This window comes from Falco naumanni, chromosome 16, assembly GCF_017639655.2.
Source record: "Falco naumanni isolate bFalNau1 chromosome 16, bFalNau1.pat, whole genome shotgun sequence".
Lineage (NCBI taxonomy): Eukaryota > Metazoa > Chordata > Aves > Falconiformes > Falconidae > Falco > Falco naumanni.
Genome location: NC_054069.1, coordinates 261,791 through 288,556, shown reverse-complemented (window position 1 = coordinate 288,556; position 26,766 = coordinate 261,791). Strand labels below are relative to the sequence as shown.

At 44.6% G+C, this 26,766-nt stretch overlaps 1 protein-coding gene across 1 annotated transcript in view; it reads left to right on the top strand.

Annotated features, from left to right (window-relative positions):
- The window catches only part of KMT2A (lysine methyltransferase 2A), a 48,994-nt gene extending 22,240 nt beyond the window's left edge, over positions 1–26,754 (top strand). Inside the window, 27 exon segments of the mRNA XM_040616242.1 lie at positions 499–612; positions 1,781–1,927; positions 2,197–2,292; positions 3,096–3,216; positions 4,014–4,127; positions 4,487–4,671; positions 5,242–5,415; positions 6,241–6,351; positions 6,600–6,673; positions 7,165–7,358; positions 7,762–7,868; positions 8,012–8,149; positions 8,962–9,120; positions 9,393–9,510; positions 9,596–9,674; positions 9,928–10,088; positions 10,824–11,009; positions 11,676–15,987; positions 17,332–17,412; positions 17,938–18,002; positions 18,394–18,564; positions 19,211–19,285; positions 19,563–19,737; positions 20,746–20,853; positions 21,289–21,372; positions 21,779–21,908; positions 22,302–26,754. Coding sequence (XP_040472176.1) covers positions 499–612; positions 1,781–1,927; positions 2,197–2,292; positions 3,096–3,216; positions 4,014–4,127; positions 4,487–4,671; positions 5,242–5,415; positions 6,241–6,351; positions 6,600–6,673; positions 7,165–7,358; positions 7,762–7,868; positions 8,012–8,149; positions 8,962–9,120; positions 9,393–9,510; positions 9,596–9,674; positions 9,928–10,088; positions 10,824–11,009; positions 11,676–15,987; positions 17,332–17,412; positions 17,938–18,002; positions 18,394–18,564; positions 19,211–19,285; positions 19,563–19,737; positions 20,746–20,853; positions 21,289–21,372; positions 21,779–21,908; positions 22,302–22,577 — 7,755 coding nt within the window. The 3' untranslated portion in view covers positions 22,578–26,754.
- The last annotated feature ends 12 nt before the right edge of the window (positions 26,755–26,766 follow it).

Here is a 26,766-nt window from a genome sequence, read left to right as displayed (position 1 = left end):
ATTCACAACATTTGGGGTATATCTGGGGTTTTTAAATGACAAATCATGTACTTTTTTGAACAACAGTGTTGAAATAATAAAAATGAATATTTTCCTAATAATAATTTTTCAGTCCATCTATAAGTGTTGATATTGGAGATTATAGTGAGATCTCTGAAGTGTTTTATACAACTATGGAGCTTTAATAAAGTATAATTCTGAAATTTCACTTTTAGTAATAATTGTGCAATCGTGAAAAAACTTCGTCTTGTTCTTTAGGCTTGCTTTCCATAGAAGGAAGGCTATTGTATTATTGAGCTCTCTTGGCAAGAGCAGCACCAAGATGTGACTATTCCAATATATACTATAAAGTAGACTGAGGTAGAAGTTGAACTGGTTTCAGTTTGAGAGCGCTTAATTGCAGGCACAGAATGTATAAAGCAGCAGTCAGTGTGAGCACTTTGTACTGATGTTGTATTGCCTTATTCTGCATGGTGATGTATCCTTTTGTACTTTCAGGAGGACTGTGAAGTGGAGAATGTTTGGGAGATGGGTGGGTTAGGCATCGTCACCTCGGTACCTATTACTCCCAGGGTGGTCTGTTTTCTCTGTGCCAGCAGTGGACATGTGGAGGTAAAGCATTGTATTCTGCTGTGATGACTGACTTACAGCACCGTGTTGTTAACAAAATAAATGAATAAAAAACATCATGACCTTAATCCAGAAGAAATTAAAATAAGACCTGTATATCTGTCCTTCCCAAAATTTGTCCCAGGATGCTAAAATGCAAGGTGTTTAAAATCAGTTTGGAAACTTCTGCGGTGCTTGCTTTGGAGACAAACTGTATTAGACATAAAGAATAGCATATCTGAGCGCACCCATGTCTCCTGTTAATTTGAAATCCCCAATTTGATGTGAAGCAGGGGCTCTGCTCTCTTTTAACTTGAAATAAGAAAAGCTGCCCGGTAAAGTCAAAGGGCTTTAGGCAGCATGGACTTTCCCAGGTGTGTCTGTATCTGCGGAGAGCTGCAAACCCTTACTGCAATGTGACTGGAAAGATTCTGGTGCTGCATAAACAGCTGGATTAAGAGGGTTTAAATGGCTTTCCAGGTATAGATAGGTGCCTTCTCAACATCTTCAAGCCAGCTGTCCTGGGAAGGTGATGCTAGCACTCTAGAAAAGGCTTGGCTATGACAAGTGAATAGTGATCAGGGAAGAGGGGGTTAAGTTCTTCATGTGAACATCTGTGCACTTGAAGGACCATGAGGGTCCAGTGGGGCATGGAGCCCTCCCCTTCCCAGTCAGGTTGCTCAATGATTCAGATGTCCCCTGTGAGCCTGCGGTGTACATGCCCTGAGGACGATTCTTTTCCTAGTATGATCAGCCTTGCAGGGCATACACAGAAATGAGGAGACTTTCTAATGGGTTGCCTGAGCTGACTGGAGGGAGAGCTGTCTTTCTTATCTCTGCATGTCCCTTCCTTCTGCACTATTTCTTCACAAGCGGTTGGCTTGTGTTACAGTGAGGGAGGGAGATCCTGAAGAGCCCCATAGGCCTTTGCCAGTACTTGGGTAACAGGTACCCGGCACCTCTTTGCTGCTAGATGCCTAGCCTGGGTAGATGAGCATTTATTTGGGTTATCCGAAGCATGTGTGCAGTTTCCCTACTAAAACATACCAGTAGAAATCCTTGTTCTGTCAGCTGTAAAGCATAATTCAAAGTAGTTCTGAGCACGAGGGGGCTTGTTTGGGAATCCGGAGCAGCTTCTGCCTTGCTAAAACCTCCCTCTCCCCCCTTGCAGTTTGTGTATTGTCAGGTCTGTTGTGAGCCTTTCCACAAGTTCTGCTTAGAGGAGAGCGAGCGGCCCCTGGAGGACCAGCTGGAAAACTGGTGCTGCCGTCGCTGCAAGTTCTGCCACGTGTGTGGGAGACAGCACCAGGCCACCAAGGTACCCCCAAACCGCCGGGAGACCTAGCAGGCACCCCTGTGCCACTCTCAGGGCTCCTCCAGCTCCGGAGCACCGTGCCAGGGAGTGGGGAAGCGCAGGGTCTCTGTGCAAGCGCCACTGCGCGCTGGGGAGAATACCTCTCGAGTTGCTTTGTTGCAGCTTCTTCCTCTTGGCCCCTCTTGGTATCCAGCATAAAACCAAAATGTCAAGGATTTTGCATCCTTTTGAAGGGTCTCTGTGCCAATGCTTTTTTCCCCTTATTCTTGTAGCAGTTGCTGGAGTGTAACAAGTGCCGAAACAGCTATCACCCCGAGTGCCTGGGCCCAAACTACCCAACAAAACCCACCAAGAAAAAGAAAGTTTGGGTGAGGGATTTTGATTTCTTTTTTGGGGCAATTCACTTGCGGACTGATCCTAGTGCTCTGGGCCAGAGCTCTGCAGATTACATGGTCTGATGCAATCACTTAGTTTTTCAAGGTGGGGTGCCTATGGTGTTGGAAGGTACATTTGGAAATAGATAACGAGGTGGGTTGTTGATAAGGTTCTGAACAAGCAGGATTTTTAAAGAGATTACACCTTTTTTAGTTGTAGTAACTCTTCTGATCATAGTCCCAGAATGTAGAAGGAGCTCTCCAGAATGGAAGCATCCACCTCATCAACAAACTTACCAGTTGATATTGGTATTGAGGGACAGTTTGGATTAAAGCACTGGTTTGTGTCTTTCAAGTTTTTGTTCTAAGCCAATACCTCTAGTGTATTTGGTACTAATAGTTTTTAGGCATTTTCTACTATGATATCCTCAGAGTTGAAAAACTATTAAAATAAGACTACATGTTTTAAGTCAGAAGAAATGCCACTACTACATACTCTGTTTCTTATGCAAAGGGAGGGGTGGTATTTTATTCGGTGCAGATAAGAAGGACAGGAAAAACTATACTGTGATTTATTTTCAGGGTTTTTTTCTTGTTGCGTTGTCGCCAACTTGCCATAAAGGGAGGGAGCTCTTTTCCTTTTAGTGAAAGCTTTGGTATTTGAAACCCCTTATTCTGTCATATAAGCTCTCTGCACTTGTTAAATATGAAAAACTGTCAAATGTATCATTAGGACTAAAGCACAGAAGCCAGTGAATAAAAGCAAATAACTGTTGCCAAACACATTCCTTTTCCAGATATGTACCAAATGTGTTCGCTGCAAGAGCTGTGGATCAACAACACCGGGCAAAGGGTGGGATGCACAGTGGTCTCATGACTTCTCGCTGTGTCATGATTGTGCCAAACTCTTTGCTAAAGGTACATAAAGTTGTGATTCTTGACAGCAAGAGCCTCTTCAGATGCTCAGTTTTGAATTAGACAGCGTCAGTGTAGCATGAACAGTGGGCCTGCACAGCAGGTGAGCTTGTCACGGTACAAACCGGAGTGAAAGCTGGTGTTAGGATCAAGCATGAAAGCATGTGTAAAAGTTCCTGTAGGAAAGCCAGGTTCTTAGATTTTTAAGAGTAGCTAACAAAAATAACCTCAGAGTTAGAGGCTTCCAGATTTTAAACACTATACTGTATGAAGCAATTATTACGTGCCTGTTGGCCCAGGGTTTCAAGTAGCAGTTGAGAAAAAGACAGTTTAAAGGACTCCTGACTTAAAAGCAACCAAATTCCTATTGTAAAGTGGTTGGTCCTTCATGGTGTCGGTTACTGTATATGACACCTTTGAACCTAGGAGGATCACACTGGGGAAAGATCTCAGGATAAAAAAATCTTGACTGTTCTATCTGATTTCTTGCCTGTATGTCATCTTTGTCCTTCTGTTTTACTCCATAAAGCTAATTGCATATAGTATTCTGTTGTTCTCACCACCCCCAAAAAACAGGTACCCAGTAACAGAATTCTGGAGTAATCAGTGGTCCTCCAAGGGAGTTATTTTTGTGGCCATTGTTTGCAGTGTTGTAAAAGTAGGCATAACTGCATTGGCAGCTTACTGGTGGGGCTTCCGAGAGCTGCTTTCTTAGCACACTATTAAGTAACCATGTAGCCTTCAAGGTGTGTGTGTGCATGTAAACCAAACTTCTGATAAAAATCATGTCTCATTCACAGGAAATTTTTGTCCTCTCTGTGACAAATGCTATGATGATGATGACTATGAGAGCAAGATGATGCAGTGTGGGAAATGCGACCGCTGGGTCCACTCCAAGTGTGAAAACCTTTCAGGTAAGGCAAACCCTTATCTCCTCCATACTTAAAGAATGTGGGGCAGTGAGTAGGGCAAAACATCGAGTTCCAGACCTTTCCACCGGAGTGTTACGTTAACACCCTCACCTGTTGTGATCTACCTGAAAAATACCTGTGGAATGGCTACAGCTAGACCAGTACTAATGTCAGTGACATCCTGCAAGCATAGGACTTGCCTCAGATGCAGTATCACTCCACTAGTTAGTTGCACAAGAGGCTTTTGTTACATGAAAAGTGTTTCTGTTAGACGGGAAGTGCAAAGTAGGGCTTTTCCCCTGTATCCATCCTTCACTAAAGTCGTTCAGATTGGTGTTTTTGGTTTTGTTTTGTGTTTCCAGATGAAATGTATGAGATACTCTCTAACTTGCCTGAGAGTGTAGCATACACCTGCATTAACTGTACAGAGCAGCATCCTGCAGAGTGGCGCCTGGCACTGGAAAAGGAGCTGCAGGTTTCTTTAAAGCAGGTTTTAACAGCCCTGTTGAATTCTAGAACTACTAGCCACTTGCTGCGGTATCGACAGGTAAGTTGGAGCCTTGCATCTCATTAATATGTTTTGGCCTGAAGTGTTACCTGGCGTTCGGTTGAATTGTGGTATTTGCTGCGTGTCATACTGCAAAAGTGTCTTGATTGTACTTAGAACAACACATACTGTGATTTTTGTTTTTCTTGTATTTGTTCCTGTGGAAACAAAGAAGTGGGTGTCTGTGGTACAGCTGGTGAGGCTAAAAGGAAAAATAGGGTGAAGTTCTTCAAGGAATGGGAGGGTTTAGCTCTGTGATGGTAAAGGTGCTTTTTTGACAGAAGAACAGAATTTAAGTCTCAAAATACATATATTCAGAAATAAGAACTCTGAAAAATGAGTTTGTTCCTTACAGCTGATCACTCTGCTCTCCTGTGTGCCTTACAGATCAGCAGCAGAAAGCTGGTTAAGAACTTTTCGTTTTTGTCCCTACGTTCTGGACATGAGTTCAGACCTCTCTTTTATGTTAGTGAGAATCTCTGGGCCCGTGAATGAGCATGGGAGTATATCATGAGTAGCAGTCACACTTCAAAAGCCAATGTCCCTCTGTCTGGTTGCTGATGTTAATAGGCAGCAAAACCGCCTGATTTAAATCCCGAGACAGAAGAGAGTATCCCATCCAGAAGCTCTCCTGAAGGTCCTGATCCTCCTATCCTAACAGAAGTCAGTAAACAGGAGGAGCAACAACCTCTGGATTTGGAAGGAGTGAAAAGAAAAATGGATCAAGGAGGTTACACTTCAGTGGTATGTCAGAGTTTGTGTTCCACTATAATAATAGATCCTATGTATTGCTTTATGACCTGTGGTGTTTATAACTGACCATGCCTAAGCCTTTTCTTTATGAGCAAGGGAACAGGTTAACATGCTGCTAAAAATAATTCTGGCTAATGTTTGTGTTAACGCTGGTCCAAAGATGTGTAATTTACACTGTTGGATGGTGCGCTTTAACCAGCAGGGATACTTGGTTAACGCCCTTTTGCTCTTAGTCAGACATTTATGTTGATGGAAACAGGATAGGTCATCCTTCATATGCAGATTCTAACTGAAGGCCTAGCCAAATAACACCGATCGTAGTTGGTTATCTGGAGGCTATACATTCATGTATGGAGGGATGATTTCTTTAGGGGTCACTTACACAAAATGCTAATATTAACCGAATTAATTCCTTTTGTAGGGAGCAGACTTTTCCTCCTTTTTTTTCCCTACAGAGCCTGTAATTTTCAAGAAGTCTGTATATTGCAAAGTGCTAGGCAAGTGCACCATTGCCAGATTTTGACCAAATCCTGGTGAAGTAGCTAGCCTGGCCGATTTTTAAAATCAGTCAACAGCCAACTCCAGGTAGAAGGAAGAAGTGAACAGCTGCGGGTGTAGCAGTTCCGCCAGACAGTTTGCAAATGCACAGGGTTGCTTGCTTCTTTACAGCCAAATTCTTTTTCTGCTTTTAAGTCGATGCTCTGGTTCAGACTTCTAGTCATCCAGATGCTCACTTGATGCCTTAAAAGAGATCAGTGGATGGTATAGCTGTACAAGAGACACTTGGTAACGTGACGTTTTGTGGTTTTCTTATAGTTGGATTTTAGTGATGATATCGTGAAGATAATTCAAGCAGCCATCAATTCTGATGGAGGGCAGCCGGAAGTTAAGAAAGCGAATAGCATGGTCAAGTCCTTCTTTATTCGGGTGAGCTGGACTACAGTTATTTTGAAATCTGCTTGGTATCATACCACTGCTTGTTGCTGTTGGAATCCGAAGGGTCCATCGTGCTTACCATTGCTTGGTTATTTCCAGGAATAAAATAATACATTGTCAGAATTGCTGATGTTAATGAAATCTTACTAGTTCTGCATTTACAGTAGATCTTGCTTGAACCTCTTTGAGTTTTGGGGTATGTTGTATAACATTTCTAATGGAATGTTGTTTTCCTTCAGCAAATGGAGCGTGTTTTTCCATGGTTCAGTGTAAAAAAGTCCAGATTTTGGGAGCCAAATAAAGTAACAAGCAAGTAAGTAATTGTTCTGGGTCTGACTGTGACACCCTGCAGTTTGCCAGCTGTCCAAGCAAAAAGTATCAAGAGAGCTTGTTTGTGGGGTTGAGTTTTCTGTTCTACTTCTTTCTTTTCCTTTTTTTGCTTTAAGAAGTTAAACACTAATCCCATTCCCAGGTTTTGCATACACTTCCTAGTTCTAAAGCAGAGTAACCAAAAACATTATTTAGAACTAGGTATATTGTGTGTCAGCTTGTCAGTCCTGTCCTTCCTTCCCCCTCTCCTCCTCACTTCTGTTTGGTGTGGCCCTCCTGTGTCTGTTACCCTCGAAAGAAACAGACAAGCCGCATCACAAATCTTACAATGTAAGTGACTATCAAGAGCATGTGTGGGCTGTAAATAATTAAGTGAGGAGTTGTTGTATACTGACTGTCAGTAGTGCTGGTAGAGGGGGCACAAGGTCCTCTGGTGCAGTGAGGTCTGACAGCTGATTCCTTGTTGCATTTCAGCAGTGGTATGTTGCCGAATGCAGTGCTGCCTCCTTCGCTTGACCATAATTATGCTCAGTGGCAGGAGCGTGAAGAGAACAACTGCACTGAACAGCCCCCTCTGATGAAGAAAATCATTCCAGCTCCAAAACCCAAAGGGCCTGGAGAGCCAGATTCACCAACTCCTCTACATCCTCCTACGCCACCTATCTCTAGTAAGAAAACAGATTGGAGCAGTATTGGTCCCAAACCCAGATTGCTTCATTCCAAGCCTCCTAGTAAAAAAGAGAGGGTGGTATTAATTCTGTATGCAACTGAAGAATTTTGGAGACCTGTGGTGACCTGAAATCATTCAGAGGCTGTTGCATATGAGATGCTTCTGAGCTTGGGCCCAGAAATATTTTGCACCTGCCTTTTTTTTTTTTTTTTTTTTTCCCCCAGAACCATGGGCTGTGTAGAGGCTGACAGGTGCTTTTCCTTGCTTTACAAGCCAGCTATTGAAAACTTCAGGCTGCTGTTTGGATCGTCTACCCTGTTCACTTACTGACAGTCTTTCCAGATGAATTTTTCCCTCCCTGACTTTCAAGAATAAACAATATTCTCTCTTTTAATTACAAGGCTCTGACAGAAGCAGAGAGGATAGTCCTGAACTTAACCCACCACCAGATGTAGAGGACAATAGGCAGTGCGCATTGTGCCTGAAATACGGTGATGACAGTGCTAATGTGAGTATGTGGCATGTACCCATCTCTATCAGAGCAGATTTAAGCAGTATTACAGATTTGGTTCTGTGGATAGGCTGGGTGCGTTTTCTGCATTGCTGTGTCTTGTGGAACATTTGAAAAGAATGTTTCCTTCCATTCTTTAGGATGCTGGACGTCTTCTCTACATTGGCCAAAACGAATGGACACATGTGAACTGTGCTTTGTGGTCAGCAGAAGTATTTGAAGATGATGATGGTTCTCTGAAAAACGTGCACATGGCTGTGATCAGGGGAAAACAACTGGTGCGTATATGTAAAGAATACTTTGTTAAAACTTCACCTGGATTTACACAGAACCAAGACAGGAACCTAGCTAAAAGATTCCTGGTGGGTGGGTGGGTGTGTTCTTCTCTGTCCTGTCCTTGCGTATTTTTTTCCCCACTATTTGTAATAGAAGTGACTGAAGATATTTGAAAGTTTATTTTATCCTTGCTCAGTTCAGAAATATTATGAATACCAAAAGCAACTTGTAGCAGGAGAATAGGAGTTGTGTTTGTCTCAAAAGGTCTTCAATTGCCAGTGCTATATCTTAAGCAATTGATGCCATATCTGTAGTCGCCACCTGTTTTTAAAAATGGGAAATATCTAAAGCACAACCAAACTCTGAGTTAAAGCCCAACACCTGTCTCAATAGTGGAAGCACTACAGCGGAAGCAGTGGAATCAGCCTGCTCTTAGCCAGCAGTAAGCTGCCCGCGTGGGGAATGCTCTGTGCAGGAGAAATAGTTGATGTATTAATCAGTGAAGCTTGCAAGTAGGACACTTGGATATAGTGTAAAAGCAAGAAAGTCCAAGGCCTGGAGGAAGCAGTCTGCAAATGCAGAAGTTGTTCTGCGTGAGGGATCCTTCTTCCTTTCACCACCTCCTCTGTGTCTCTATTGTGCATGTTGAGTCACCGTAGTGAAACGTTACAGCAGTGAAGTGGGGGGTCAGGCATTACTCTCAGCTTTTGTTGGGGGGTGGGGCGGTGGGGCAGGAAACCCAACTGACAACTCTAATGGCAGCCTGGTTTTAGAAGAGATTAATTTTTAACCTTTTTTTTTTTGGCTTTTGTAGAGGTGTGAGTTCTGCCAGAAGTCGGGGGCCACAGTAGGCTGCTGCCTCACTTCCTGTACAAGTAACTATCATTTTATGTGCTCGCGCGCCAAGAACTGTGTCTTTTTGGATGATAAGAAAGTTTACTGCCAGAGGCATCGGGACTTGATCAAAGGAGAGGTGAGATTCTTCTTTCACACCCTGCCTTGTCTGAAGGTGGGGGTAGCCTGTAGCTGTGAGCACTTTTTAGGGCTTAATGTTGAACGTGTTCTTTGCTAATGAGGGCTGTACAGCAGTGTTGTTGAGAAGTCAGTGATACAACTGGCAAGGGGAAGTTTGGCAAGTGGTACTCTGTGGTAGTTCAAAAACTAAACTGAGGCTCAAGTAAGATGTAGTGTATGTGTGGTAGTTCCTTCAAAATTAACAAGTTGTTTTGTGCATTCTTGTTCCAGGTGGTTCCTGAGAATGGGTTTGAAGTTCTTAGAAGAGTTTTTGTGGATTTTGAAGGGATCAGTTTGAGAAGAAAATTTCTTAGTGGTTTGGAACCCGAGAATATCCACATGATGATTGGTGAGTTCTAGTCTCTGGACACTTGATCCACCTTTTGGTGCTGGAATCTGGTTCACAGAACTTTCCTGTTTCTTTTTCTGCTCAGGTTCAATGACAATAGACTGTTTAGGAATTCTGAATGATCTCTCAGACTGTGAAGATAAGTTGTTTCCCATTGGCTATCAGTGAGTATAAGCTGTTTCAAAATTAGGTGTCTTAGCATGTTAGATCCCAAACGAGTGCTGAGGTAACGTATTTAAAAATTGATTGTGGTTTTCATAGGCAGTTCAGGAATCTTGTGATTCAGCTAGATGTGCAGCATGTTGTGCCAGGGAGCCTTTGTCCCATGCAATTTTGAGAAACTGAATACTTAAAGTAGGAATGCTGGAGTTCACTCAGCTGTTGAGTAAATTTTTTTATGTTTGAATTGTCTTCCAGGTGCTCCAGGGTGTACTGGAGCACAACGGATGCCAGGAAGCGCTGTGTGTATACCTGCAAGATCATGGAGTGCCGACCTGCGGTCATAGAACCTGACATCAATAGCACTGTAGAGCATGATGATAACAGAACAATTGCACATAGCCCCATGCCCCTTACAGGTAACCTTTTATAGACTTTCTTAAAGTATATTCTTGACGTGGTTTTGCAGGAGTGTATCCTTACCAGAAAGCCAAGTAGGCTGGGACTTGTGTCTCCTAAACCGATTTGGACTACAAGCCACTTGTTTTCCAAATCATGTTACAGAATCTTAAGATTTAAAAAAAGCTAAGCTCCTTAGTGTGCCAGTAACTTTGAAAACTTGAACCAAACAAAAACTACTGTAGTAATGCTTTCTAGTCTACAGATCTGAGATTTTTCTAGTGATAACACTTCAGGTGTCAGTGCTGGGATGTAATATGGGGATTTTTAAATGCAGTGTTGAATAGTAGAATTGTGCTGCTTCTGTAATTCCAAATTGCTTTCTCTGTATCCATAGGTGAGTTTAAAAAGAAAATAATAATCAAGCCTATCCTTTTCATTTCCTGGGAGGTGAGGCTGCGGGAAACTTTTAAAACATTTCTAATAGTTGTCAACATAAAATCTTAAACTTTATCAAAATATAATGGAATTTCATCTGTAAGTTGAGGGTTACTGTATTGCTGCAAGGATCTGAAAATGTTCTTAGAAGCAGCCAGACATCTGATGGCAGGGAAGCAGTAGTCTTTGACTTTGTATTTATTTAACAAATACACCAATTCTTCAAGTGAAACCTGATAGCAATATAGACTTTTATCAGATCATAGCTTTTAGGATTCAGTGATGGCTTACACTGTTTCTCTTTTATACAACAACAGAAACTCTATCTAAAGACAGCCGAAATACACCTGAAATTGTAAACCCACCATCACCAGATCATCCCTTGCATTCTCAGACCTCTAGTTCCTGTTACTATCCAGTGGTCTCAAAGGGTCCCAGGATCAGGACACCAAGTTACCCATCCACACAGAGGTCTCCCGGCTCTAGGCCATTACCCTCTGCAGGTATTTAAAGTTGTCAATTTTGATTTTTGTGGGTGGTGGTGTTTTGGTTTTTTTTGGGGGGGGATTGTTTGTTTTGGAAATATTTTTTGTTTTGTTCATGTATTTGTTGGCTTTGTTCAGAGATGGTGTTTAGTTTTCTGTTTCCAGAGAAAAAAGTTACATGGCTGTAGGTTTGAGGGAAGGAAAGTTTTGAAAACATACAGTAGAGGTGGCCTGTCAAGAAATGTACAATTGAAACAAAAAATTTCCCTGTGAGGAAGAAAGCAGTGTTTGACCAATATAATGGCAGTAATACAGAAGAGCTGTAGTATAAGTTTAGGGATTTAATCATCTCATATTTTTCCAGAGAGAATCAGAAATCTGGTATTGTAATTCAGCTACTGTTTCTGTATGAATGAGTAATGTTTTGTTTCAAACCAGTGTTGACAATTCACATCTAAATTTGAGGTGCAAAACCCTGAGATACAAACTTGTCAACTCTACATTGTGAATACTGACTGACAGTATCAGGTTTTTAATGCCTATCTCAAGTATCATCTTTATATTAATGCTATTTGCCTGAAAGGTTATGCTTTTTATTTTCTTGTTTTGTGTGAAGGAATTGGGTGTGTGTTAGTTGTGAAGGTTTCAGATCGCTTGATGGTCTTTCTTGCCTTATTTTCTCAGGAAGCCCTACCCCAGTGACCCATGAAATAGTAACAGTAGGAGATCCTTTACTATCCTCTGGACTTAAGAGCATTGGTTCTAGGAGACATAGCACCTCTTCCTTGTCACAGCAGCAATCAAAACTCCGGATGATTTCCCCTATACGAGCTGGGAACACTTACTCCAGGCACAGTGCATCTTCTGTTTCCAACACAGGGTCCTCCTCAGAACATGAGCCAAGCATCAAAAGTACAGACCGCTTTGTGGGGTCAGTGAATGCAGGTACACCAAGTGCTCCAGTTCAGAGTTGCTCTAGCAGTTCAGGCTCCCAGAAAACAGCAGCTACAAGCGGAAGTAAAACTTACCAGCTGGATGCTTCTCAGTGTACAGAAGGAAAACATTCTGGCAGTTCAGATTTGATAGCCAAATGTGTGCCTTCTAAGGGAGAGAAAATTAAAACACTGACCTCAAAGGACCCAGATTATTCAGCTCATGGTTTTGCTTCTGGAGGAAACTCCAAAATGTCTGCTCAACCAACCAGTTCATCAGTTACGGAAATTAATGTTAAAATAGGAACCTTACAAGAATGTTCAGGATCATTTTCTTCTAAAGAAGCAATATCCTTTCCACCATTGCATCAGAGAGGCCCAAGGAAAGACAGAGATCAGCATGTGGAACCTGTACAGCCAGAGAAAACAACTGCGGTTGATGAGATGGATGCGAAGGCCTTGAAGTCTGCTGGAGTAAATAGCAGATCTCCTGTAGCAAGTGAGCCAGTAGTTTCTGCCTCTAGAGACAGGCGTCAGAAGGGGAAAAAGGTAATGAAAGACAGTTTTAAAGAGAAGCATTGCCTAAAATCTCTTCCAGATTCAAGTCAAGCAGTAGGCAGTGATGAAGGAAACCTGAAGCCAGAGTTTGGTAATCAGGGTTTGGCAGTTGAACCAATTAGCCAGAGGTTGTGTAATAATATTGCTGCTGAAAAAGCTGGTGAGAAGTCTCCACCTTCGCAAGGGCTGTCTAAAGGTTCTGCAGTGCAGATTGAAGCAGCCTCTAAGGAATCTCAGGCACCTAGAAAACGCACCGTTAAAGTCACTCTGACTCCTCTCAAGATGGAAAGTGAAACCCAATCTAAAAATGCACAGCAGGAAAGCGATGCTGAGCCTCAGTCTGCAGGGACAGAACTGACTGCTTTGGCAGAGCCCTCCTCAACTTCAGAAAGCCCGGAAGATAACCCTGTAGTTCAGAGAAGTCCAAATGAAGCGTCAGCACAGGAATCTCAGAATAATGCATATGAAAGTCTGCCTGTTCAGGATAACAACTTGATGCTCCAGGATGGAGGAGCTAAAGCTCAAGAGGAAGGCTCCTACAAACGGAGGTATCCACGGAGGAGTGCTCGGGCCAGATCCAATATGTTCTTTGGATTGACTCCTCTGTATGGTGTGAGGTCTTATGGAGAGGAAGACATTCCCTTCTACAGTAACTCAACTGGAAAGAAGCGAGGGAAGCGGTCTGCAGAAGGACAAGTGGATGGTGCAGATGACTTGAGCACATCAGATGAAGATGACCTATACTACTATAACTTCACTAGAACGGTGGTTTCCTCGAATACGGAGGAGAGGCTTGCATCCCATAACTTATTCAGGGAGGAGGAGCAGTGTGATCTTCCAAAAATCTCACAGCTAGATGGTGTGGATGATGGCACTGAAAGTGATACAAGTGTCACGGCAACAACAAGAAAAGTCAGTCAGGTAACTAAAAGGAGCAGTAAAGAAAATGGAACAGAGAATTTAAAGCTAGATAGAAGTGAAGAAGCTGGAGAGAAAGTACAAGTCACCAAGAGCTCCGCCGTCCACAAAACTGACCCGAAGATAGATAACTGCCATCCTGTGAGCAGGGTTAAAGCACAGGGTCAGGATTCACTGGAAGCTCAGCTGAGCTCGTTGGAAACGGGCCGCAGAGCTCACGCAAGCACACCTTCCGACAAGAACTTACTGGACACTTTTAACACAGAACTTCTGAAATCAGACTCTGACAATAACAACAGTGATGACTGTGGCAACATCCTCCCTTCTGACATCATGGACTTTGTACTAAAGAACACACCATCTATGCAGGCACTGGGAGAAAGTCCAGAGTCCTCATCATCTGAACTTCTCACGCTTGGGGAAGGTTTAGGTCTTGACAGCAACCGTGGCAAGGATATGGGCTTGTTTGAGGTGTTCTCCCAGCAGCTGCCAACCACTGAGCCAGTGGATAGCAGCGTCTCTTCCTCCATATCAGCGGAGGAGCAGTTTGAATTGCCGCTGGAGCTTCCTTCTGATCTCTCTGTTCTGACCACTCGCAGCCCTACAGTGCCCAGCCAGAATCACAACAGGCTCGCTGTCATCTCAGAGTCTTCGCTCTCTTCCTCGGGAGAGCGGTCGATGCTTGCCTTGCCTTCCACGGAGTCTGGGGAAAAGAGGGTGACAGTCACAGAAAAATCTGCATCGGGGGAAGGCGAAACAGCGCTCCTGAGTCCAGGAGTAGACCCGAGCCCTGAAGGACACATGACTCCCGATCACTTCATCCAGGGTCACATAGATGCAGAGCATATAGCCAGCCCACCCTGTGGCCCCGTTGAGCAAGGGCATGGCAGCAACCAGGATTTAACAAGAAACAGCGGGACTCCAGGTATCCAGGTGCCAGTATCGCCCACCGTTCCCCTCCAGAGCCAGAAATACGTGCCAAACTCCACAGACAGCCCTGGCCCCTCGCAGATCTCCAACGCTGCGGTGCAGACAACACCGCCCCACCTCAAGCCAGCTGCAGAAAAACTTCTGGTAGTCAATCAAAACATGCAGCCGCTGTATGTCCTCCAAACCCTTCCCAATGGTGTTACTCAAAAGATACAGTTAACGCCTTCTGTTAGCTCTGCACAGAGTGTAATGGAGAGCAACACTTCAGTGCTGGGGCCCATGGGGAGCGGGCTGACACTGACCACGGGGTTAAATCCGAGCTTGCCCTCATCTCAGTCATTATTCCCTCCCACGAGCAAGGGGCTGCTGCCCATGTCCCATCACCAGCACATACATCCCTTCTCCACGGCTGCTCAGACTGGCTTCCCACCAAACATTGGCAGCCCTTCGCCAGGTCTTCTGATTGGTGTCCAGCCACCCCCTGATCCTCAGCTCTTAGTGTCTGAAGCTAGTCAGAGGACAGACCTTGGTACCGCTGCTTCTACTCCAGCTGCTGCCCTGGGCAAGAAACGGCCCATATCTCGTCTGCAGTCACGGAAGAATAAGAAACTGGCTCCCTCTGGAACCCCTTCTGCTATAGCTCCTCCTGATATGGTCTCCAACATGACCTTAATTAATTTTGCTCCTTCACAAATCTCCAACCACCCACTGGATTTGGGAACCATTGCAAATTCGACATCCCACAGAACTGTCCCCAATATTATCAAAAGGTCCAAGTCCGGGGTCATGTATTTTGAGCAGACGTCTTTGCTTCCACAGGCTGGGACCACTACTGCAGTCGGCACATCTCCCAGTGTTATTGGGCCAGATGCCAGTCAGCTCCCAGCGGGGCCTGTATCAGGCCTAGCATCAAGTTCCTCGGTGCTGAATGTCGTATCCATGCAGGCCACCGCAGCCCCTACCACTGGTGGATCAGTTCCTAGTCATGTTTTGGGACAAAGTTCGGTAACATTAACTAGCCCTGGATTATTAGGGGACCTTGGTTCAATAAGCAACCTCCTGATCAAAGCTAGTCAGCAGAGCCTTGGTCTTCAGGAGCAGCACGTGACTTTACCACCAAGTTCTGGGATGTTTTCACAGCTAGGAGCATCCCAAACTCCATCTACGGCAGCAATGACAGCTGCATCAAGCATATGTGTTCTGCCTTCAGCACAGACGATGGGCATGACGGTTGCTCCATCGTCTGCTGACCCAGAAGGCTCTTACCAGCTTCAGCATATGACACAACTCTTAGCCAGCAAAACCGGCGTTGCTTCCTCCCAGCTAGACCTTGGCACAGCTTCAGCAACAACGCAGTTGTCGAGCTTTCCACAGCTGGTTGATATCCCCAATAATACCGGACTTGAACAAAACAAGGCTTCCTCGTCATTGATGCATGCCAGTTCAGCATCTCCTGGAGGCTCCCCATCATCAGGTCAACAGTCTGCAAGTAGCTCTGTGCTGGGTCCCACGAAAATGAAGCCGAAAATCAAACGCATTCAGCCATCGTTAGACAAAGGGAATGGAAAGAAGCACAAAACTTCTCACTGGACCGGTTCCTCTGAAGCACACACTCCTGAGAGAGGAGCCCTTGCTGTACCCCAGGTCTCGACTACAGGGTAAGGGGGATGTTTGATTTTGCTCATCTCTGAGACTTTGTAGCAGTGCAAGAGAGAATCTTGCACTAATTTCCACAGCAAATTTTCTTCTTGATGATTTCTGAGGTGAAGACCTCAGCTACTAGTCGGAAGTAGATGCGTAAAGGAGTTAATAGAACTTTTACCTCTGGAAAGGGAGGGATGAAAAACTCAAGGCGTTCGGGATCAGGCTTATGAGGATGTTATTCATTGTTGACAGCTCTGGCAAATTAAGGCGTGTTTTGAGTGCCATTTGCTCTATTGATATCTCTAAAAGGGTGATGTCTTCTATTCCTTTATATTGTTGATGTGTGAAGTGCACTAGAAGTTGTAGTTGTACTATTAGTAGCATACTAAGGTACCAGAGTGAAGTGCCATTATGGTGTTGCCTTGGTCATTTAGGTTACAGAGTTCAAACTGCATGCCAGTTTCTTAGTCCCTCTCTGGTGTGTGGTTTATTCTTACCCCTCTTCCCTCCTCCTTTGTCCCTACAGGCAGGAGAGGCTGCAAAGGAACTGGGGGAGCAGGGAGAATCTTGCGCGCTCTGTCAGAGCAGCAGAGCATGCGCTTGTCTCACAGTAGAGGATTACTTTCCAGACCTTAACTTAAAATGACATTTGAATTGACTCTTTCAAACACAGATCTGTAGAGAGAATTGCTGCTGGTCTGTGGTTTGAGAGGCAAAGCTAGGCAGTTTTATGGGTGTAGTCCAGGGCTCTGTCTTAGTATCGTGCTGCCAGCAGTTAGGCACATTGCACCACTGGCTTTCAATCCTGGCTGCATGAGAGCACTCCAAAATAATTGCTGGTGCTAAAAGAATGTAAAATCTGTCTTCTGGTAACTGAGAAATACTGCACATCGCTTGTGTAATTCCTTGATCATCTTAATGTCCTCTGATAAATCTGGTTCTTAAACCGTTGATCCAAAACTTTTTAGACAGCTTAACCTTTCAAAATAACTTTTTCTGTGTTGCTGATACTTGCCAATTTGTTTTAAGCTGTGAAAGTTTTCTGTAGCTGTGTCCATGTTCTGCCACGTACCTCTTAACTCCTGAGCTCACTGATTGCTCAGACATATTTCTTATGCACCCGGATTCATTCATGCTCCTTCTTCCTCTTGAAGCGCAAGTCTCAATTCTGATGTGATGCTAGAAGCATGATCTGGTTCCTCATATCTTAGGAGCAGTTGTTACTACTTCTGTAGTTCTCCTGAACTGCTGAATCACTCATGGCAGCTCATGGTGGATCTGTTGCTACTTTGCAGTTTCACTTATGGCACATATGGCTTGGCAGGTATTTTGAATGTTCCTAAATCTTTTTGTTCCAGGACTCCTGCTGTGAAGGCAGATACGCAGGATGCAGCAAGTGTAGATCAGCCATCGCATAAACAGTGTGGCCAGTCTGCAGGGTAAGCATTAAACAGATCTCTCCGTCAGGTTCTGCTCGCTTGAGCTTAAGGACATTTATACCAAGAATGCAAGAAATCTTAGTTTGATAGCTAAAATATCTTGGGAGCTTTCAGTCTGGAATGAGCTGTTACATTTAGTTGCAATATGGAGCCATTTTTTAAATCAAGTTATGCGTAGCTCTGGGAAGCTTAGTGCTTGCTGAGAAGATGACTATGCACACAGTGTTGACCAATCATGTTAGCGTCCGCCTTGCTACTGAACAGGGCTAATACAAAGAACAGGTCACATACTGTATTGACTTAAGACTGCTACCCACAGACTGATAGATGCTTCAAAAATAGATGCCACTGAGTAGAATCTTTTTGTTTGTTTTGGATTGAACTGATGTTAGAACATTTGATCTGGAAAAAGGTTCTCAAATCTGTCTAGTTTTCAGGATTTTATAGGCAGCTGTTCAGGGCTGGTAAGGAAATGAGGCAGGTTGTTAAATATTTTTCTCCATGTTAAATTCCTTCCCTCCCAAGGCAAACAATGGTCCTCCCAGAATCTCAATCAACACAGAACTCAACAAATGAGCAAGAAAATAAAGGTATGTTGCTTCTTCAAAAGCACTGAGCCTTGGGACTCTCCAGGCCTAGGAAATTAGTACCCTGAAGTTTTGTGTTTTGTGTGTCTTGTTCTCTCAGAAGAAAAATCTCGGAGCTAATAGTCATGTTATTCTTGCTATGAAAGGAGGAAGTGTTGGTTTGCTATTAATAGATAGCAGACAAATAGTTACGTCTCTATTTTTAGTTTGTGAAAATTTCAGCACTTGAGATTTCACACTCTTAACACAACACTGTCTAGATTCTTTTTCTTGGATGTATTTACTGGTCATCAAAAGGCAAGTTTAGTAAGTAATTTTCAGTTGTGGAAAAAACAGTGGGAAAAGAATAATTCTACTCAATTTCCATTTTCATGCCGTCTTCTCTCTTTTCTAGGCTCAAAAGCTCTCGAGGAAGAAGAGAGCACTTTCAGCTCCCCACTTATGTTTTGGCTTCAGCAAGAGCAAAAAAGGAAAGAGTGTCTTGGTGAGAAGAAACCAAAGAAAGGTTTGGTTTTTGAGATCTCTAGTGATGATGGCTTTCAAATCTGCGCAGAAAGCATTGAAGGTGAGAACTGTGCATTTTTGGCTGTACTGGTTTTACCTTGCCTTGCTAGAAGTGACGTTGACTTCTGAGGATCTCTTACTTGCCTTTTTAATGGAATTAGAAAAAAAAAAGACCAAACCTTGATTTACAGCCCTAGAGCAATCCTAGTTCCTAACAATGTCTGGATTGTATTGATTTTAATTTTTTTCAATAGAATATATTCAATGAATATATATCATTGTCCTATTTTTGTTTTATCAATTGACCAATGGTGTCGAACCATATTTTGTCAAGAAATACCCTACTTTCTCATCCGCACTGGTTATCTAGACTGTCCTCCAGACGAGCTGCTGAAGATTCTTACTTCCCTCTTTGCCAAAGTGAATTTTGGAGAGGATGGGAGCAATTGGATCTAAGGATCTTAATTTATGGCCCAGGAAAGGATGCAAACTTCACATTCTCCAGTTAGTTTATTTAAATATGAGTATTTGTTGGAAAACAGCATACTGCACATGTACGTAGAACTCTACCAACAGTATTGTTTCACTGGAAACCTGATAAGATGCAGCAAAATAACAGGCATAGCAAGGCACCTGTTTCGGCAGTCCTCGCTGCCCAGCGCCCGGATACTCTCTCTCTATCTTGTCTTCTGTTTGTGTGACTGCAGATGCCTGGAAGTCACTGACTGACAAAGTTCAAGAAGCCCGTTCTAATGCCCGCCTGAAACAGCTATCTTTTGCAGGTAATGTCCGGTGCTAAACTCTGTTCTGTCTGCAAACAGATCTCTCTGTGGGTTCAGCAGAGTCTTAAGAGTTTCAGTTCAGCTGCTGACTGCTTTATGCAGGATAATTTCTTCCTGATGAAATTATTTAAAACTCTTATGTGGAATGACCTAGCTAATACAGTGCTGCTGTGACAGTTGCAGGCTAGCACACAGGTTGTATGTAACAAGCTGCTGTGTTCTCTTGCTCAGAGTCTGCAGTCAGTTTGCGTTTGTTGTGCTCCTTCTCTTGATCCAGGTGTGAATGGTTTGAGGATGCTGGGGATTATCCACGACACTGTTGTGTTCCTGATAGAGCAACTGTACGGAGCAAAGCACTGCCACAACTACAAGTTCAGATTTCATAAGCCAGAGGAGGCCAATGAACCTCCTCTGAATCCACATGGCTCTGCTAGGGCTGAAGTCCACCTGAGGCAAGTGTGAGCTTTGTCATTGTTAAGGTTAACAGCCCATTTACTCGATTGATTATCCGACTCTGTGGCAGAGCATAAGCAACTTACGGTTTAACCCCAGCCGGAAACTAAGTTCCATGCAGCCACTCTCTCACTCCAGCCCCTGCCAAGGGATGTGAAGGAGAATTGAAAAGGAATGTAAAACTCAAGGGTTGAGATAAGAACAATTTAATAATTAAAATAGGAAAAAACCCCAAAATAATAATAATGATGATGATGATAATAATAAAGTAGTAGTAGTAGTAGCAGTAGTAATATTAGGGGGGAGAAGAGGAGAGGAATGAAATCCGAAGGGAAGAGAGGAAAAAACCTGATGCACAAGACAATTGCTTACCACCCACTGGCCAATGCCCAGCCAGTGCCCCAGCAGCGATCACAAGGCCCTGGTCAACCCCTCCCCACCCACCCAGTTTATATATTCAGCGTGACATTCTATGGTATGGAATACCTCTTTGGCTATTTCAGGTCAGCTGTCCTGGCTGTGTCCCCTCATGATTTCTCATGCCACTCCAGCCTTCTTGCTGGCAGGACTTGAGAAACTGAAAAGTCCTTGACTTAATTGTTGCTAAGTAACATTTATACTAAAACCAGCAGTGTACTATCAACACTGCCACACCAAATCCAAAACACAGCACTGTACCAGCTACTAAGGAGAAAATCAACTGTTCCGGCTGAAACCAGGACAGAAACAAATCTCTGCAGTGCTAGAAGCTCTCAGTCAGAAAGAAATGTTAGCAGGAGCCTGCATTTTGCTGTTGCTTTGTTTAACAAAGCTTGTCTGGCTGGTGCTTTCATTCACAGTTCTCAGAAACTGTTAGTTGTTAGCCTGATGCAAGGAAGCTTTAAGAGAGGACAGACCGGTGAAGGTGTAAAGCAGTAAAAAAAAAACCCAAAACACCAAACTTCTGGCAACCACAAGTGTAGTTTCAGTCAGTAAAACAAACTTCCTTTGGTCTTTTTAAATTGCAGGAAATCTGCATTCGATATGTTTAATTTCTTGGCTTCTAAACACCGACAGCCCCCAGAATACAACCCAAATGATGAGGAAGAGGAAGAAGTACAGCTGAAATCAGCCCGGTATGCAGCAGGGTTTAAAGGTTAAAAGGGGAGAATAATGCTGTGGTGCTAAAATGACCTGATTGGCCTTAGTTATTACATATTGCATTCTTTGAGGTGGTGTTTAAAATCTGAAAGTTACAGAGTGCTAGCAAATACAATGAAGACTCCTACAATAGCAAGAGAGCTGATAGCTGAAGGTGACTACCAGGCCAGTCTTCCTTTGAATGTTTCTTTTCCTCACTAATGTAAAACAACCTGATGAGAATTTGGGCAGGAAAGGGAGGAAGTGATCTTTTACATATATTTAAGCCCACTGAATTAATTTTGATTTTGTTCTCAGTGGGCTGCAGTGTTGCAGTGTCTAAACTATTGCATCTTGGGAAGTATCCCAGATAATACATGGCACAGACCCTCCATTAAAGGTCATCGCTTAGCAGCATCTCTGTGTTTTAGGAGGGCAACTAGTATGGATCTGCCAATGCCCATGCGCTTCCGACACTTGAAGAAGACCTCCAAGGAAGCAGTTGGTGTCTACAGGTACTGTTTTGCTCTGGTACCATGGTCTCTGGGGCAGAGGAAGGTGAAAACTGAAAATCCTCTATGAAGTCAGACTATAAAATTGAGGGGAAAATGCAGGTTTGGGATTTTTCCCTCCTTCTCCCTGGCCAAGTTAAATATTTGAAAAGTAATCCTGAGCACAAAGTACTTACTGCTTGCTGGCTTACCTTGGTAATAGCTAAGGCACGTGCTTAAGGGCAGGCAGGAGAGACCTAGTTTTGTCCTTTGTAGCATTATGTTATACAAGGGTAGTGATACGGCAGGGATCCCTGTAATGCATAATCTGTTTCCCTTAGTATTTACAGTCTTGTGTTTCTGAGCTTTGCTTGTATTGTCCACAGTACTTGCTTACCTTGTTGCTTTTTTTTTTTTTTTTTTTTTTTAGGTCTCCCATCCATGGCCGGGGTCTGTTCTGCAAAAGGAATATCGATGCAGGTGAGATGGTGATCGAATATTCAGGCAACGTCATTCGCTCCATCCTCACTGACAAACGAGAGAAGTACTACGACAGTAAGGTGAGTTGTGGGCTTCTGTAGAAATTCTTAGAGAGTTTGGGCAAAGTAGAAAGTGGCTGTGAAGGTAGGACAGGCTTGTGTGAAAATTGTGATGTGGCAAATGCAGATGGGGATTAGAGACTCTTCAGGGTATTTCCCTTGCTGGAGCTCTGGAGGCACTGCTGCTCTTCTCCTGCAGCCTGGGAAGGGTCTCAGTCCCTTCTTGGATCATTGCAGATCCAGTGGGTGCAGGGATGAAATGATTCCAATGTGAGCTTATGAAGACAAGGGAAGAGAGATTGCAGATGCTCTTAAAGGCTTGACTTCTGGTTACTGTAGTGAGCTAGGTTTCTCCTAGGGTGGCTCAGTCTTCACTGTCCTGAGCTAACCCTCTTTCTCCCCTCCTAACGTTAGGGCATCGGTTGCTACATGTTCCGCGTTGACGACTCTGAAGTGGTGGATGCCACCATGCATGGGAACGCAGCCCGCTTCATCAATCACTCCTGCGAGCCTAACTGCTACTCCCGGGTCATCAACATCGATGGCCAGAAACACATTGTCATCTTTGCCATGCGCAAAATCTACCGAGGGGAAGAGCTCACCTACGACTACAAGTTCCCCATTGAAGACGCCAGCAACAAACTGCCCTGTAACTGCGGCGCCAAGAAGTGCAGGAAGTTTTTAAACTAGGACTTCCATCAGCTGCAAGTGAGCCCTGAAGGGCCTGGGGCAAACCAAAGCTTCAAGTTACTCCCGCCCCAGCCCTTTGGACCAGACCGGGGGGGCCAGAGGCAGGATTGAAGATCAGCTGGGCTCAGCGACCTGACTGGCGGCTGCGTTTCTCTGTCAGAGTCCACATCTTCATGTCTCATATGTGCACACTTACCCTCGTGAAAGACATGGGTAACTGGAGAAGATCCTCAGCGTGATTATGTTTTTGCTATTCTCATTTCCCCCTGCCCCTGGTATTTGTTTCTCAGTGTGGGGCTAATGAGTGGGAGAGGGGAGGTCAGCCTAGGCCCAAGCGTGGGGGAGTGATCATGGATCCTGTCCCTCCATCCCTCTCCGTCTCTTGGTTCAGTGCTGAACATGGAGCTTGCCACTGCCTTCGAGGACTGTGTCCCGAGTTCAGTAGCACAGCGTTTGAATGAGCTTGTCTCCTAGGGGGAGAGACTGCACCCCGCCAACCAGCTGCCCACAGGACTGCGCAGGTGTCTGTGGTTCTTTGTGCTCTGCATCTGCAAAACACTATTTGTGTACGGGCCGGCGTGGCGTGGGCAGCCTGGTGCATTGCATGGGTGCGGCTTGTCTGGTTCCGTCGAGGAAGGCCGATCCGGGGAGAGCGGAACAGAGCAGCCCGCAACTAGACTGAGGAGGGTTTGGCTAGCACTTCACTCCAAAATCCCCATCTGAGGGAAGGGGAATTCATGGCATTCTTTAGCAGAGAGGGAGCTTGTGCCAGCCCTTGTGGGCACAAGGTGCTTCTGGCTGGCAGCCTCTCTGCCACTGTGGAGCTGGTCTGAGGGACCATTGTCTCCAGGGTGAGATGGGGAGTGAGATCCGGCTCCAGGGTTGGCTGTGTAGCGCTGCAGAGCAGGAGCTAGGCAGGACTTGTATGGAGTCTCCCACAGTGTCTGTTCTGCTCAGCCTTGCCATGGCATCAGAGGGCCAGGTTGGGGGAGAAGGGTGTGATCCTGCGAGCAGGTGTGGTTCATCTTTGGGTGTAGTCATACTGTCTTCCCTGGAAGGTACGGGAAGAGGCACTGAAACAGCACGTGAATTCCCTGCAAAAACAAGGCCAAACGTTAACCAGCCTCATCTGCATCGTGCAGCATCCAGAAGCGCATAGGAAATACATTAGCAATGGGCACGGTTGAAGTTGCTGCAGCGGAGGCACCAAGCTTGTTTCAAGTGAATCCAAAGACACTGTCGTCCCAATTAGTCATGTAAATCCTCCTCCCATTTGGGTCTGCTTCATGCCTCCAAATCAGAACCACAGAGAAAGAAGTCAAAAGCCCCAAGGCTAACAAAGGACGACATTGGATTTTGCTCTGTTCTGTTTACAGTTTAGTATTTAAGGTTTTATAAATGTAAATATATTTTGTATATTTTTCTATGAGAAGCACTTCATAGGGGAAAGCACTTATGACGAGGCTTTTTAAACAGTGGTATTATCCTAATTTAAGAGAATCTCTTTTTAATGATTTTTTTTTATTTTCATAGGACGGTTATAGGAAATACCTGGTTGGACACAGTCTGATCCTCTCTCCAGAGGCGGGGGGGGGGGTGTGTGTACACTTTATTTTTAATTTTTACTCTTGTTCTGCCTTTTTGACTTCAGTAACTGTTTCCAGGAGGTTTGGCTGGACCTTAAATTTTATGTACCCGTTGAGATGGGAGCAGGAGGGAGGCTTGCCCAGCTTAGGAGGAGTTTGACTCTGTCTGAACAACTGTCTGTGCCCCGAGGCAGGAGGCGTGATGCTGCCCTGCCTGTGCCAGCATCCTGCGTGTATTTGAGAAGGAAAAGCAAGGTAAAATGAGAGAGGGAGACCTGGCTCTCAATACCTCTCTTGCTAGGAGGCTGCTCTGGGACAGGTGCCTCATCCTGCAGCCCCTCTCTTGAGGGCAGATGAGTTTTTCTGTGAAGAGTAAGCAGGAAGTGCCCTCACTGTTCTGAGTTGTCCCTGCAGGTGTGTTGGCAGCCATTCTGGGAGGTGGCAGGCTGGTGGGCTGCCCTGAAAAAGCATCGGCAGTCGGTGGGAAAGGGAAGGGAGAGAGAAGAGAGCCTGCTGACTCCCCCAGTGCTCCCAGCAGGGCAGCCTGAACCCGCACCCTTTGGGCCCTGAGGCCCCATCCTCTGACCTGAGAATGGAAAATGGCACTCACTCAGAGTCACCTACTGCCAGTTTCCTTTTGTTATTGCACTGTGTGGTGATTATTTGGTGATAACTGTTGCAAGAAAAGTCAAATTGACGCTGCATTTGTTACTGAGATGATTTGATGCACTGACAGTTTGGGAACGCACATACCTTGAGGAGGCCAAAGAGCCTGTGCCCGGGGGCTCCTGGCCCCTCGTCCCCGGGTGCAGCTGCTCTCAGTCCTTTTCCTTTCCCGTTTCTGATGGCAGTGCTGGGGGACAGCCCTTGCCTTGGTGAAGCCCCATCAGTCGACCAGAGTAGCCCAGCTCCACCGTGTTTTCTCACCCACGCTGCTGCTGTGTGCCAGTGACACAGAAGGAGCATCTTCCCCAGCAAGCGAATCAGTTCCATCTGCGTGGCTGCGGGATGAGGCTCCATCTGGGAAGCACTGCCCAAAGCCACCCCGAAGCGTAGGGAGAAGCGGGGAAGTGGGTCAGGGGAGCGGTGTGCCACAGGACCCCCCCAGGAAGCAGGCGCCAGGCATCTCTCCTCCCGCAAGGAGCGGTTGAGCCCGCGGGTCTGGCTGCTGTCTGCTTTGCTGCTATACCCGTCGCGGCTGCCTCGGCAGCAGCCGCTGTGGCCAGTGAAACTAACTGTACCCCTGGGAAGCTGTGCGGTGCCTTGCGGCGGGCTCGGGATGAGTGGCTGCAGCAGCGAGCGCCTGGGCTCGCTGCCATCTGCCTGCCCGCCTGCCCCTTGGCCCTGGCCTCCCCGGGCTGGCGGTGAGTGCAGCGCAGCTTTCCCCCCCCCCCATGGATGAATGTATATTTTATAAGGACTGACACAGATCACGGAATCTGAAAATACTAAGGAAAAAAAAAACAAAACCTTAGTGCGTTTATGGTTTTATTTTTCTTTGTACAAACCAACATGGGTTTTGTTTGGTTTTTTTAAGGAAAAGCGGGTCATTGCAAAGGGCTGGGTATCTTTTCTTTCTGGTTTTCTTTTATTTCAAAGCAATACCAGGTTCTTCAGCGAGAGTCTTCGTGCGGAATCATGCCATTCAAACTCATACTACTGGTCCACTCTCTACACTCGCAAGTTTTTTTTTTTTTATAACTATAAATACGATATATATAGGAACTAATATAGTAATGCACCGTGTAATGAAGCCTAGTTCAGTATCGGTCCATGGCTTTTACTTCTCTTAACACTATAGATAAGGATTGTGTTACAGTTGCTAATGAGGCCAGGAAAGGTGGGCCGTGCGTCCCTGCCTGGCCGCAGCTGCTAAGGCGAGGGCGGCTGGGGAGCCGGGAGCGGGCGGCTCAGCCTTTCCTGGCCCTTCTTGTTACCAGTCAGTACTTGTACAACTTGGTTTCTTCCTTTTCTTCCTTGTTTTGGTTATGAATGTTGGGGTACCACCTGCATATAGGGGGGAAAAAAAAAAATGTGCTCTGTGCTTTCCTGGTATCTTTTTAACGAGGTACAGTAGCTTTGTCTATCAACCGAGAACTATACTTGTGGTGTTTCTTTTATTGAGCTTAACAGTCTCTTTAGTAAATACAGGTAGGTGAATAATTGTTTCAGGAAAAAAAAAAAAGACAAAAAAAAAAAAGCTCTGCAAAAGCAAGGTTATGTTCTAGAAATACATTTCTTGACAACTTATCATGTATAACAAATCTCTCTTTTTTTTCTTTTTTTTTTTTTCTTGTGTTCTTCCAAGCTTCTGGTGTTTTGTTTTGTTTTGTTTTTTTTAAAAAAAAAAAAAAAAAAAAGAGGAAACCTGTCTAAAGTACATCAGTGTTAACTCCCTGTCACAGGGAAGAAGGAAATACTTTACTAGTTTAAAAAAATGCTGAAAGCTCTGCAAAAGACTGAATGTAAAAATAAAAAAAGTGTACATAGTTGTAAAAAAAAAAAAAGGAGTTTTTAAACATGTTTATTTTCTATGCACTTTTTTTTATTTAAGTGATAGTTTAATTAATAAACATGTCAAGTTTATTGCTGCACAGGGTTGC